The 15,064-nt window shown below is 36.7% G+C and overlaps 1 protein-coding gene across 3 annotated transcripts; it reads left to right on the top strand.

Annotated features, from left to right (window-relative positions):
* The first annotated feature begins 58 nt into the window (after window positions 1–58).
* Window positions 59–12,853, top strand: LOC308671488 (uncharacterized protein). Of its 3 annotated transcripts, none has more exons than XR_014027211.1 (7): window positions 59–197; window positions 2,209–2,280; window positions 2,940–3,086; window positions 5,058–5,110; window positions 7,881–7,961; window positions 10,136–10,251; window positions 11,912–11,929. XR_014027211.1 is itself a non-coding variant. In XM_081333709.1 (7 exons), the coding sequence occupies exons 2-7, from the start codon at window positions 2,211–2,213 to the stop codon at window positions 11,960–11,962; spliced, it is 495 nt and encodes a 164-aa protein (XP_081189835.1). In that variant the 5' UTR covers window positions 59–197; window positions 2,209–2,210; the 3' UTR covers window positions 11,963–12,853. The 3 variants fall into 3 exon arrangements, 2 of the variants coding, with proteins under 2 accessions (XP_081189835.1, XP_081189836.1); XM_081333709.1 differs by having other exon boundaries at window positions 10,159–10,251; window positions 11,912–12,853; XM_081333710.1 differs by lacking the exon at window positions 59–197 and adding an exon at window positions 241–651 and having other exon boundaries at window positions 10,159–10,251; window positions 11,912–12,853.
* The last annotated feature ends 2,211 nt before the right edge of the window (window positions 12,854–15,064 follow it).

The raw sequence follows: 15,064 nt of genomic DNA, 5'->3' as shown, positions 1-15,064 counted from the left end.
CCCCTGGTATTCGCTTACAATCATTTCCGGGATGTGGGCGCCGGCCTCGTCCCGACAGGCGGCGGAGCTCAAGATTGTGGTTCCGGGTTCCTGGAGATCACGGGGCCGCAGCGGGTGTTTTTCGTAAATCGCCGCCGCCTTCGCCTCCGCTGTCTTCCAGAAACCCCTCCTGAGAGTAGCCGGTGGTGAAGTTGTAGGTGGGCTTCTCAGGATTGCTGGACAAGTTCGTGTGGCTCTCGGTGTTCTTGCCTAGTTCTGGGGACGCGTAATTCGCAAACAATCCTAAGCATTACGAGCGCCGTCTTCCTTTTTGAAACGGCTACGGGAGTGCAAATAAACCCGAGAGACTCTGGGTTGTGGGGTTGCGAGGAAAAGTCTGGGTGGAGGTCTGGGGTGGGAAAAGAGAGATCGCACGTCTACTTGTAACCCGGAGCCTTTAGAGACGCCCCGGATGAAATGAATTCCAGTGTTTGCCACGACCATACTGCTGTTTGCATGCAATCGGAGAGGTTACAGTCATCGTTTCTCCTTTTGTAAATAAAGGATAGATACAACCGACTTTTCCATGCACCTGCAATGGGGATATTTTTTTCCTTTAAAAGAAAAAAGTAAAAACAGCGGAGACGCGTAATACCTAAAAGATTTATTACGGTATAAGCGGTTGCGATTTGTGCTATTTAGAAAAATATGCTTACCTTGCTTGTATATATTGGGGTTTACTGCATCATTTTCTGCCTTAACGTGACACAGTGAAGCATAATGAAATATACAGACTGGGTTTCTACACTGACTAAAATTAGTTAATTTATTGCTTAGTGAATCATACAAAAACAGATTGCATTCTATCTCTGTCTTCCCTGTGGTTCAACTTTAACAATTTAAAACTCAGGCTTTTTCTTTGTTTCTTTGGAAAACAATAGTCGGTGCTCTTTGGTAATTTCACAGGAATCTACTCTTCTGTAGTTTTTTGTTCTCACCTTTTAATTTTCTGGTTTCAGTCAGCAATCTTCTGACAAAATCTTAACTTCTGTATATAATGGGTCCTTTATTTATTTAATGTTTAACTGATTCTTCATAAAATGTAATACAAAATGTTCATAAAGTAGCATATGTGTTGATTGATTGATTAAACAAATAAGACTAAAGGCAACACTTTATGAATGTGGCAACTCTGTAGCCTTTAATGAAAAACTACTTAAGGAATAGGCTTAGGGTTTTGGTACTGCTGTTTTGATTTTGCTATGATAGATTGATATGGCTATTGGAAGTACTTGGCATTATGATTCAAAATAAATTCCCACAATTAATGTGGATAATTAATTTATAGTTTGATCTCATGTAATATCAACCACTTTAGTTTACAATTTGTACTTTGTGAACTTAACAAAGTAGTAACAAAACCATTGTGAGATAAATCATGTTAAGTATAGACAACTAATGTACACTTGGTAAAAGTTGTAGAGTGAACCTATAAGTATTTGGCTTATGTATAAGTTCCAAAAATTGGGATTGAAGTGTGCATTAAGGGGTATTTAATTTGTGCTACTGTAAATTTTTATAAACTCTTATTAAAGATTCATGCCAAATTTCCTTATGTGATATGAAGCCACTTTTCAGAAGCCTTCTCCTTAAATTGACTATTCTGTTATGACAGCAGATTTATCCTATATAGAAGCCTATGAAGTTATAATAATAAAGTTGGAAGGGACCTTGAGGTCATCTAGTCCAGCCCCCTGCTCAGGCAGGAAACCCTATATCATTTCAGACAAATGGCTGTCCAGTCTCTTCTTGAAAACTAAGTTGATTATCACTTTGAAGAATTAGATTACATGTGCATATGTGTAACATTTTACTGCATTAACCCAGTTTTCTGAGTTCTCGTGACACACTGAATTGTAAATTAACCAAATTATGTATGTATAATTAGCCTAAAATATAATTGGTTAGCTTGTGATTTACTGTGTTATGGAAAGATAGCCATAAAGCAGTGTAGAGTAAGGACCACAAGCAAATGCATTGATGGTCTGTTAGAATAATTAGTGTTGTTACATAAGAATTTGATGGTGAAGCTGGCATTTAAAGAAGCTCTACAGATTATAATTCAGTAACAGAGTGTATTGGTATTAGAAATAGGCAGTGGAAGTTAACAGGTCATTTTCATTTCTTTAATAAACTGTGTGATTATATGATGTATATAATATCTCACAGACATGGATGACCACCATGAAGCAAAAAATGAGATACGGTGTGCAACATCACAAGAGAAAACAAAAGTCAGAGGTAAGAATGATTGTTGTCCCTTTAATAGTAGCGTCAATAAATATATTGGAATTTTGATTCTGGTACAAGCTAAACACCACAAGAGATAGAACTTTTAGTAATTCTTCTTTAAAAAAACCTAAAGTTGATAATGTAAAATCAATTTCCCATTTTCAAGGCTCCAATATTCATAAATAAGCTTAAATTATTTTAAATTAAAACTGATTGTAACATGAAGTAATATTGATGTCTGGACGTATTGTAGCACATAATGCAGCAGTTTTGCTGAAGCTAACCTGGTCTGGTTCAGATAAGGCAGGAATATTGCTTTTAATATTGGCTTTACTGTTTTTCTTTGATTTGTTTTAATGCACCATGTGTTACCTATAGTTAATGAGTGATTAAAGTGAAATAACATTTTTTTAAAAAAGCAGGATCTAGATATATTGTATATCAATTGCTATTCTGTGCTTGTATTCTAGATGGAAAAAAGGCAGAATGTACCAAATAAATTCATGTATTTGCTTTTTTTTATTTAATTATTTCTTACTTAATGTATGTTTCAGTCATTCAGTACTCAAAATAGCTGACAGGCATTTAAAGGAGTATCTAACACTAATGCTATTCAACATATGAAAAGGGAATTCTAATCAGTCTTCCTGTATTTTTTGTTTCCTTAGAGGAAAGTAAAAGGAAACGGAAGCGAAGCAGAAGCAGATCCTCCTCCGTCTCTTCCTCTACTTCTTCTAGTTCTTCTACATCCTGTTCTTCAAGGTCTTCTTCCAGGTCTTCTGCCTCACAGAGCAGAAACAGTTCAAGTAGCAGAGGTGGGATTATTTTGTTAACAACTATAAATTCATTTTGTAGATGGTGCCTTTAGATGTTATATAGCCAAAAATAGTTATTGATCTAGCAGAAGTAAATACGTCTTCCCTAAATATCCAATTATTTAGCCACTGTTGGAAGTTACTGAAAACCTGAACTTATGACTAGTCTTCAAAGTCCTGGCTATTGCAGCACCCCCATGGCCATATGAACAACATTCAGGCCCACTGTTGTGATTCCGTGTGAGCCAGTGGACCCAGCAGCTGAGTCTGGGGAATCAGAGGAGGTGGAGGAAGGGCCTGGAGAGTCATCAGAGTCAAAGGAAGGCTCTGATGAGCTCCAGGGCTTAGAATATGATGAAGAGCCTGGCCCCTCCACTCGTGCTCAGGCTGAGACCCAGCTGTGCTGGGAAGCTGAGTCAGACTCTGAGGACTCACAGTTGGAAGACATCATAGATGCAAATGCTGACAGGCAACAAGAGTAGGACAGAGGGAGGCAATGGGGCAGCTCCAAGGGCGGAGGAGAAGGCATTGAGAAGCCATGCCTTGGGGCTGCATAATAAAAAGGGAAGGTGTGCTGGTTGCTGAAGGCAACCATTTGCAGAGGACTCAAGTTTCATGTGGGCATCATACACCACTAAGAGCTTCATGCTAGTGCAAAAGAAGGTTCTCGCCAGCACACAAAGCCAGCAAAAGAAAGTAGGACTAGCAGGTATGTGAAAGGCAGGGTAGCAGCATGAAGGTAGCAGCCCAAAGAGAAGAGCTTGGGAGAAGATAAGTGGGTGATTGGAGTTGCAGTAGTTCTTTACTTTCTTCCAAGAATGGCTTGGATCAGATGGGTCCTCACCTAATGATCGTTTGGGATTCACTGAGTGACAGCAACCGGGATTGCCAGAATTGTTGTTGCTTAGCCATGTAGTCATGTGATATTTTGCTTAACGACCGGGCCGCTCACTTAATCTTGGAGTTGCTGGTCCCATTAGAATGGTTGAGGACTATCAGTAATGGATTTTTCACGAAAATATTCAGAAGTTGAGATTAAAAATGAAATATAAATATTTGTTATAATGAATATTGGTATGTATAGAAAATCAAGTAATATGGTGAGTTTATGTAATTCATCTGATATTTCTGCTAGCAGCGGCCGTTCATTTCAAATGAACTTTATGGGGAAATATCACCTAACCCTCCATGACATAAGCAGCATTTTCCATTATATCCTTAGGGACCAATAATCCAATCCATTTCCCTAGGATAGTAATTCTAATTGGGCAAAACAGTTTCAACAAATCATTATGACAGTGAATTTCATAGTAATGTGTCGTTCTTTATCTAGTTACAATGACAGAGTGGAAGAATATCTGTATATGCAGCCCACTCCTTCACATGTCACAGAATATTCCAAAATTATTGTTTATTTTTTTAAATATACATCATGTCCCCTTCAGGAGCTTGGGCCAATGTGCATAATACTTCCTTCTGTAATTCTTTTCCACATTGAAATCTATGAGGTTAGAGTAGACTTAAAAATAATGGCTAGCTAAATTTCAGGAATTAAGTTTCTACAACCGACTAAGGATTTCAATCTAGGTCTCCTCACACTGATGGCCCAACATACTACTAATTAAATTACATATACTTAAAAGTTTTCATTTTCTTTCCTTCTTTTTCTGGAACGGAAACACACATAAACATACAAATGCAACAGACTTCAATCAGAAAAATTCATATAAATAGAAGACCAAATTATGTTAATCACTGATCCTACATTACCCAGATTTATTCAAAACAAATCGTCATTTTGTAAATTATCAAAAATAATAAAAAAGCTTACCTTTCATTTTTATGGCAAGCACCTATGTATTAGTATCCAAATAATAAAATTCCTAAAAATTGTGTATTTCAATGTTAGTGACAAAAATCTATAATGTTGTTCAAGCCTTAATATGCATTTATTACATTTTTAATGCTTAGATTCTTCAAAAGTAAAAACTAAGAAGAGAAAAAAGGAAAAACATAACAAAAAGGTAAAACTAAAATTATTAATTTAATTCCATTTATATCCCGCCCTTCTCCGAAGACTCAGGGCGGCTTACAAGCTTAGCAGTAGCCTTCATCCTATGTATATGCCTGCTTATTAGGGCTTTCAGACCCCACCCTCAAGCGGCATTATTACAAAGTCAGCTTAATTGCCCCCAACAATCTGGGTCCTCTAAAATTACTAAAAGTATTAAGTAAAAATATGAACAGTACTGTCATGTGCATTTGATTCACATTATAAAGGAAAAGCAGTTATATCAAAATTATTTCTACTTTTGCACTCAAGGAAAGTATTAATCATGCTGCTTTGGAGCAACTCTGCCTTAACAAATGTTGGCAACATCAATGGGGCAGGCTTTTTTCTCTCTCTCTTTCAATCTCCCCCAACAGCTGTGATCCTCAGTTTGATCACTTTGAACCCTTGTGGCACAGTAGTTAGAATGCAGTATTGCAGGCTAACTCTGCCCACTGCCAGGAGTTCGATCGTGACTGGTTCAAGGTTGACTCAGCTTTCCATCCTTCCAAGGTCAGTAAAATGAGGACCCAGATAGTTGGGGGCAATATTCTGACTCTGGAAGCCACTTAGAGAGGGCTGTAAGAGCACTATAAAGTGGTACATAAGTCTAAGTGCTATTGCTACTGCTGTAGCTATTGGTCTTAACTCAGTGATGTACTTGCATAACCAAATTCATGGGAACAGTATTTCGTTATTCAGTCAGTACCCCAATTACGTTGACTGAAGTTATTCACATGTATAAGTTTCATATCTTTTGTAATAGGCATCTGGCATTGACAGTGTACATGGCAAGGCCTCTGGAAAAGAGTTTCTTGCTGCAATGTATCATGAGAAACAAAGGAAGTTCCATATGTTATGAATATCATAAAAAGGTTACCTTTAATTCCTAGGTCACAGTTAAAAAAGCTTGTCTGGGAAGATGTTGAGCACCAAACTGTTATCATATTATTATTTCTTGTAGATTGAGAGATTTAAGAACCCTATTTCCTCAGTTAATTTTTCTTTTGTTAAATTTATATTATTTTTATTCAGGAGCTAAAGGTAGCATGCATATTGTTCTATTTTTTTTCCCATAACAATCCTCTGAAGCAGGTTGGGCTGACTGCTTCAAAGCCACTTACCCTTTGTTCTTTCTCATTTTGGAACAAATCACAATGCCAGAAAGAGCCTGGAAAGCATATCAAGGGACTACAAGAAACTAGGCAGGAAAACAAAATAGTTTGTAGTAAAGGTGATGTTTTCATCAATGAATTCAGCTAAAGGTTTTATCCTAAAGAAGGAATGAAAGATTCTAGAGGTGAACTGCTGGCTTGAAGAAAACTGCCATCTTGAAAACCTGAACAATCTACAGGAAGGCCTGTACCTTGCAAAGACTGGGAAAAATGGAAGAGAGCTTTAATTTAAATTTGGAGGAAGGTGCTCTAAGGGAAGACATGATACCTGAAGGCTGTCACAGGAAGGAGAATGTGAATTTATTCTTCTTAGTGCTCGAAGGTAGATCAAGAACCAGTGAGTGGAAGTTTTACTAGTTTGGAATAAATCTTTTGGAGATTCAAACTAGAAATGAGGAATTTGCTGAACACCTAACTCCTGGAATCCAGGAGTGCTCTATCCCCCGGAGGTTTTCAAAGAAAGGTTGGACAGCTATTTATCTGGAATAATCTGAGGATTCCTGGCCTAGGCTATAGGTTGAACAAGAAGACTTCTAAGGTAACTTCCAAATCTTTGATAAATCATCTAGCGTGCTCTGTAATTGAGGATTGATTTGAATCTCCCTGGGAACAGTCCTTCATTTTAACCACAAAGTGCCATACACTTAGATAGGAGGAATAATTGATTTATTATTTCATATAATAACTCTAGAACTTAATGTGAATATGTTTGAGTTTTCCGTGGTCCCTTTATAATATAAACTTTATATTAATAATATTATTGTCATAGTCAAGTTGCCCCTTTTTCTTTAACTGAGGAGAACATCTAAATTGATACAAGTGGGTGATAGGCATTTAGATTTTGGGCCAGGATAATTGTCACGTTCCTTCCCAACCAAGTCCTGATGTGCTGCCACCTCCTGGCAGGGGGTGTTCCTGAAGGATTAGCAACAAATATTGGGAGCTTATCCCAGGAGTATAGCAGGGTCATTCAAGGCATGAAGGGCTGCCCAGGTAAAGAAGCAAGCACCTATATTGAGGAGCAGTGATATTAAAAAAATGCTAGAGGCAGGTTATCACTCTTGTGACAATAGAAAACAAATCAATTCATATAGCATAGGACAAGGCAGTGGAAAACCACTTATGTATTTTCACCAAAAAAAACCCACAGGGATAAGCAATGATATTAGCAAAAGTTGGACTTTGAAGAAGCAGGATTGGAAGAGTATTAGTACTTATGAACATTAGTGTTTAAGAAGATTAGTGAGAATATTATGGACAACCAAGAAAACAGATTATTGAACAGATCAGCCCAGAGTTCTCACTCAAGGCACAAATGAACAAGCTCAGATTATCCTACTTCTAGAGAAGACTGATACTGGGAAAAGTCGAAAGAGAGAGAAGAGTGCCACCAGCAACAAGGTGTATGGATTCAGTTGAGTGACAAGGAATGCAGTGTTTGAAGAGTTGAAGGCCAGGTTAAGGACAGATTGTCAAGGAAAAAATCTATATTGTATGTGGTTGCAAAGAGTCAAAAATAACTTGGTGACACATAATCAAATTTTCAGATATCTGTTTATTTTTTATTAGAAAAGTAAAAAAGAGAAGATGAAAAGAAAGAAAGAAAAGAAGAGAAAGAAAGAGAAATCAGGTCCTGTACAGCTTTCTAAAGTAAGTGCAAAAACTGAATGCAAAGTCTGTGTTTTTCCTCTTCTCAGAATGAGACAATCTGTGAAAAGTGACTGGAATGTCTTTGATTAACTGTTTTCTATAATTCTCAGATTATATTTTACTATAATGCTATTTCATGGTTATCTTTTCTTCTTTTCCTTCCTTATATTTTCTTTTCTGGCATATTTCTCCAAGTAATCAAGGATGGCACATTTGAATCTCCCACCCATCCCCTTTTAGCTTTCAAAACTAGCAGTTTAGGTAGTTAGACTTAATCAGTAATGATTGACACAAAGTCCTTCAGTGAACTTCTAAACCAGAGATTTCAACCCAATTTTCTAAATACCAACTTTGACGCACTAAACATGTCACCAGAGCGTCAGCTATGATAAAACAGAATGAATTTCAATAGAAAGAATGACCAGATTGACATCAGGAAAGCAAGAGTATAATGCTATTAGCTTTGAGCTAGTGATTTTAATTTTTATTCCAGTGATAGTTAACTTATTAATTATAGAGTATGGAAATGAGTTGTGGCTAATTAAACATATACCATAAAAGTACTTCCACACTTGGTATTTAGATAATGGGAGTAAAATTAACCAAGTCAGGGGATATCAAGTTTCCTATCTCTATCTTGGACTACACTTAGATGCCCTGGGTTTTTTTTCTATCATTTGAACATTGTTTTGGGAAGTTCCAATTCTGTGATTATTGAGAGAGCAGTACCATATTTGATCTAAGTCAAGGATCAAATTAGCTCTTTTTGAGGAAGGAAAGAGACCTGCTTTTGGGAGCTGGAGATCTGATGATAGAATAACCTTCTAAGATCCTGTGGAAATCTGAAATATTTGCCTCTGCTATAATGGAACTTGGGGAAGCAAAAAGGTGAAGAATTAAAAGGCTCAAGATTACCCTTGTCAACCCTTGTGTTTATCCAAAAGTGTGTAGGGGAAATTAATATCAGCAATGGAATATAAGTAGTTCTGTTTGCATAAAACTTAACCCTGATAACTTCATAGGTATATCCATACTTCTTTGGCAACAGTATTGAAGTAATTTACCACTATTTCTTTTCAACATTATTTATTAATATTATAATTTTTTTGTGCCACCAAATTTCATACATGTGAAGTAGTATACAAAAATTTGCCTGGGCTGTGACCCTGGTATTTCCTCATTTTACCCACCCAAGAACTAACCAGGTGGGACTTTGCTTAGGTTTCTAAGATCAACCAAAGTTAATAAGTTCAAGGTCTTCATTTTTTTCCAGTGATGCAAAAAAAAAGAAAAGAAAAGAAGAGAAAGTGAATTAAAATGCTGCTCTTTCTCTTTTTTTTTCTTTTTCCTACTGTTGGGAGCCATCATTGATTGCTTTGCCTAAGGCAGTTCTTCTGTGTTCAGATAGAATTAGTCTACCAATTTAATTATTTGTGAGCAGAAATCATTATTTTTATTGGTTTAATTTACATGCCAGAAGGCTTTCTTAATGTGACAATATTTGCTAGCACTGTGTGTTTTGGTATATGGGACTAATAGGACATCCATGTCAACTCAGTGAACATGCAGGTTAGGACTCTGGCTTTATCCAGCCCAAAGAAAATAGAGTAAAAAAGCTAAAATATAGTTTTTAGTAGATCGTGGCTTTATATTACAGTTTCATTCTTTCAAGAAAAGTCATGGTCCTATAAAGACCATAACTTTGGCTAACAAAGCCACAAATAGATATAAATAAAGATGATAGATGATAGAGATAGGTATAGATAGATAGATAGATAGATAGATAGATAGATAGATAGATAGATAGATGATAGATAGATAGATAGATAGATAGATAGATAGATAGATAGATAGATCCCATCCTTACTGCTTAATATGCTTTACTTTCCATTTCTCAAATTTATTTGAAATTTTGGCTAAGATCAGGCAACTAAGCAAAAAAAAAAGCAGAGGAATTCTGTTCCTATGAGAAAAAAAATCTTTTTTTAAAGTTGTTTCCTTGGGAACAGTGTTCTTTCGTTTGGGGAACATAGAGTAGCTTTGGTTTTTGTTCTTTTAATCAAGTTTTATTCAGCCCAAATTCACACTTCCTTGTGATTGCTGTGACACTAAAAAGGGAAATATAATTTGTAAGTCCTTATTGATGTAATTTAAAATGTACATTTTATTTATAGATCACAATATTGTATTGTTTTAGTATCTCAAAGACAAAAAGAAGAATCATAACTACAGTATGATCACAGGAAAGAAAATTAAGATGAAAATAAAGAAGAGTAAAAAGGATAAAGAGGTACTCTTTCACATCAACCTGTTTAAAAATTTAAAAAAAACATTTTAAACATTTAAAATGTTTACAAATGGTGTTATCTGCATTTATAATGCATTAGCATTTAGGGTGTTCAGTAATGATTGTAAAATAGAGATCATTTCTATATTGTTTCTTATATGTTCCATCTAAAACGTTGGAACTCCAACACCTTTACAGTAAATCTGGAAAATAATGACCTCTGAAAAATAAAGATCAGTCCTATGTAATTGGGCTACTTCACAAATAGGCAAGACTATATATGCTTATAACCTAAGACAACTATTTCTAACCTTCAGACCCACACACAAAGTTACAAAATGTTGATGCCATTGAAATTTGAAGTGTGAGTCAACAGGTATCAGAGGAAAGGCAGCAGTACAAGACCATTATTTAATACTGAAATATGTGGATATGAGCAGTGAGATACGGCATGTGATTTGCAAATCCCCTGTTGGAACAAAATAAAGGAACACAATGGAAACTCATTTTTAGAGTTGACACTAGTCTTCTCAAGGTCATATCATGGAATTGGTCAACTTTAGTTACATTAACTTTCTGTCCTCTGTTAATTGTTTGGCTTGTGGACCATCATATCTATCTTTATTACCTTAGACCAGGGGTAGGCAACCTCGGCTCTTTTATGACTCATGGACTTCAACTCTCAGAATTCCTGAGCCAGCCAAGCTGGCTCAGGAATTCTGGGAGTTGAAGTCCATGAGTCATAAAAGAGCCGAGGTTGCCTACCCCTGCCTTAGACTATTACAAGATTGCAAGAAATATTTATTTAGAATATCTCTTACAGACTTAACTATGCAGTTTCCACAGTGGTTCCTCCCTCTCATATATAGCTGCCTGCTGTCCTTGAGACTAAAAGAAAGCTAGAGGGGGCAAGGGAGAGGGTACTTTAACTCCACGTGAAAAGATTTAAACAGACCTACAGAAGTTCTGCCAGGGTTGTCTGGAAACCTCATTGTAGAGCAGGAGTAGAGAGCTTCCACACTGTGTCTATAGAAGCTTCCCTCAGAAGAATCTATGCCTTCCAGAAAAGTATTTCTTGTACATTATTCTGTGCAGAAGGACAAAAATGGAGGTCTTTTTGCAGAAGAAAAGGTAGAGACTAGTCATTCCCCTTCTCTTCCTACAAAGGGGGAGAAGGGGGAAGGGGCAGGGAAGCCCTTGTGCAAGTGTCAAGGAGCGCCCTCTGTTGAAAATACTGTATGATCCACAGAAGTATGTGGAATAAGAGAAACTGGACCTTTGCACAAATTCAGTATCTCTCTCCTTTCTTAGGAGATGAGATAAAATATGCTAAATATCCAAGTGTTTATTTATTAAATATATACTGGCTGTATATCATTTCCAGTTTGTAATTTGCAACACTATGTAAGTACATACAATTTTAGGCATACTAATTTGCCCTTGCTACCCTAGAATAGTATCTATTACAATTTCATAGCTTAATTTATTCCTGACATGCAGCAGTTAAAAACTTATTTATGTACCTATGAATGACTGGGTAGCAGAATAATTTGAAAATAGTAATGGGGGTACAATTTATTGGGGATACTCTTTGAAGATGATCTGGAAAATGGATTTTCGATCACTTAAAATTATATTTTTAATGACTGCTTTTTTTCCCCAGCGAGATCGGAACCGAGCAGAACTTCTTGATTTTTTGAACTCTACTTTTTAGTGAACAAGCTGTTAAATGAGGACCAATAAGTCTGTCAGCTTATTTAGTCATCTTGCTCCTTAAAGCACCAAATACAAGCTCAGGGTGAAGCATGAAAGAACATCTTGATGCATGAGGAGTTGAAATTGTCCCACTATGAAGATAATTGACAGCTCCTTTAAAAAGGGCAAAATAATTGGTGACACTTTATCAACAAAGAGCCATATTTATGTTGAAGAGAACCTAACCAAACTAGGATGAAGGCATAACCATCCGTTAAAGTGAAAGGATATGTTGGAATTTCGGCCTACTTTGAATATCCAAATTGCATGCAGAATGCGACTTTACCATTGGTTTCCCTTGGTCATTTTTCTGATTAAAACCAAATACTACTAGCAAAGAAATTCTTAAAGAAGAATCAGACCCATGTATATAGATATTTTTAGTATTGAGAATATTTGCAAACAGCAAAATACCTCCTCCTGAGTAATGTACATTCTAAAGCATTGAGTAAGATTTTTTAAAATAATTTTCTTTTGTAAAGTGTTTTCTTTTTCAAGTTAGTAACAAACACTCTAATTTCAGTATATTTAATGAGGTGCTAGGCATTTCATTTAAAAACTCTGGGTGGTACCACTGTTAAATGAACATTATGAAATTAGCTTACCACCCACTGCTGCTTGGTTTTGTTCTTATTTTGGGTATGATTAACATTGATCAGTATTGTGACCTTTCTTTCAGAGAGGCATGTATCAAAGTCCACATTATGAAAATCTCAGTGGGCTATCAATTTCAGTTGAGTGTAATGGTATGGCTAACAGAGTGCTCAAAAAGACTGGTTGTGTTATATAACCTCACTGTGTGAAAGTTTCATTTTGTAAGAAAAATCCAATAAAACTTACTGCTTTTGAATTTGATGTAAATTGTTTTAGTGAAATATTAACAAGTGTGAAGAAACCATAGGGTTAGTATGATGCTGTGGAGAACTACAGCTGCTACATAGTTTTTTTCTTTCCCCAAAACACTTAATAAGAAAAATATCTAGCAAGTTATGGCTTGTCTTCATTTTTGCATTTTTATATTGCACTCCTAGGTGGCTTGTTTAGTACAAAAAAACCTAAAATACTAACAGTACATTTACAATTTAAAACAATTTATTGAAATAATTCTAAATAATTAAGGATTGTTTAATTTATCAATAATTAAAACATAGTTATTGTTCACTCTTCCAATGGTCATTGAAAGAACTTTGTGGGGTTTTTAAATATAATCAAGGTTGGGGACACCCTGGATCTCAGGCTGGGGGAAGAGATAATTCTACAGATGGAATAGCTGCCAGGAATGTCTGTTTCCAAGTTCCTTTGCCCTGACTTTTTAAAGAGGGGACTCTCATCAATTTTTTTTATTGCTTGGACAGCAAAGGCAGATTCTGTTTGGAGAGATGATTCATTATGCAACCTAAACCCAAGCCATCTATGGCTTTTTAGATCATTATCACCCTCCTTAATTTGAACCAGGAACCTATCAGCAGTGCTTGTAATATTAGTGTTACACTGTTGAAACAGCTCTCACCCACTTACTGATTCTGAACAGTTTCTGGGTAGTGTTCAAAGTCATGACTAAGAAGAGTGCATTGTAGAAATGCAGTCATAAAGTAAGGGTGGTGGTGAATGATTGAATAAGGACACATCCTTTATATCTGTATCATCCCAAATCAGTGGATGACCTCCTTTGATGATTTAATATAGATGATGAATAAGACGGGGAAAGGAGAGAGCAGAACTCTGAGCCACCCATTGAATCACTGGCCAAGAGCTAAATCGCTCTCCATCTCTGTTGCAAAAGAGTGCTTCCAACTCTTCGCCCTCACATGTATTCCAGCCTGAGCCCTCGATTGCTGGTATCAGGTGCTGCTGAGGGATCTAATAGAACCAGAAGGTAACACACTAACCAGGTCCTGATGGAGATCATTGAAAAACTCAGTACTTTTTTTGTAAAAGAAAAAGGTGCCGGAACTCACACATGTCATACAACTCGCCTTGCCTACCCTACAAGGTTCTATCCAAAAAAGGTGCCGGAACTCCGTTCTGGGCGTTCTATGAGAAAAAAAGCCCTGGAAAAACTAATATAGTTTCTGTCCCTAACTGGATCAAAACTGATTGCAAACAATCCAGAGAATGTAACTTTTCCAAGGCCCATTGGAATTGCAGCACCACCATCTTCTCCACCATCTTCTCTAAAGGAAGACATGGATTGCCTCAAGTCCTATTTATTCAACTGTCTGCCCTAAGAAGCCGACAAAAGGCATAGGTCCAGACCAAATGTGGCAGAGCATATGCTGCTAATCGCTCCACTTTCTTAGACTCCACAAGATCAGAAGAATTCCATGTAGGCTTGCAGGAAGTTGTCCAAGTAATTTCATTTGATTCTGCTAAGCTGGAGATAAGATCTGAGCAAACACAAATTAATTTATCTGCGAAACATTTTGCAAACCTAACAGCAATGTTTACATTGGGAACCCATTTTGCCCCAGTCGGGTGCAGATTGCACTGAAGAGTATTGCCAAATGTCAGTCTACTGATGCAATGAAGTTCCAGTAATGGTTGCCATGCAGGAGGGAAAGTGGAATGTATTTATTTGTGATAGCAATGTTTATAGTCTACTTGTGCATGATTCTGGGCACCCAATAAAAGCAGTGTAACAAATTAAAAGAGGAATAAAACAGCCATCCAGGGAAAGGAAACCATTCAAATTAGTAGAACTCATTCTCAATGGTAGGTGTGCATAGTATCCTAGTCTAGTATTCATGGAAAGAGACAGGTTTTCAAGGCAAGGTCAGAGTTCTGTGGATTTCATAGGCTCTACAAGTAACCCTGCTTAGTAGGACTCGAAGCATGCCAATTCTGTTTATTACTCATTTATTACATTTATATACCACCCATTTCACTTTAAAAAAGGATTACTGGATTTCACTGGACAGATACAACGGAAGGCAGACAGGCCCACAACTCCAGAACTTGATCCATATGGGGCTTATAGATGACAACCAGTACTTTAAACTGCATTTGGAAGCTCTGATTGACCACTGGAGGAATAAGCATGCTGAAATTTTGAATGGCAATA

This window comes from Vipera berus (genome assembly GCF_964194415.1).
Source record: "Vipera berus genome assembly, chromosome: 1".
Classification (NCBI taxonomy): domain Eukaryota; kingdom Metazoa; phylum Chordata; class Lepidosauria; order Squamata; family Viperidae; genus Vipera; species Vipera berus.
This window is presented reverse-complemented; position numbering and strand designations above follow the sequence as displayed.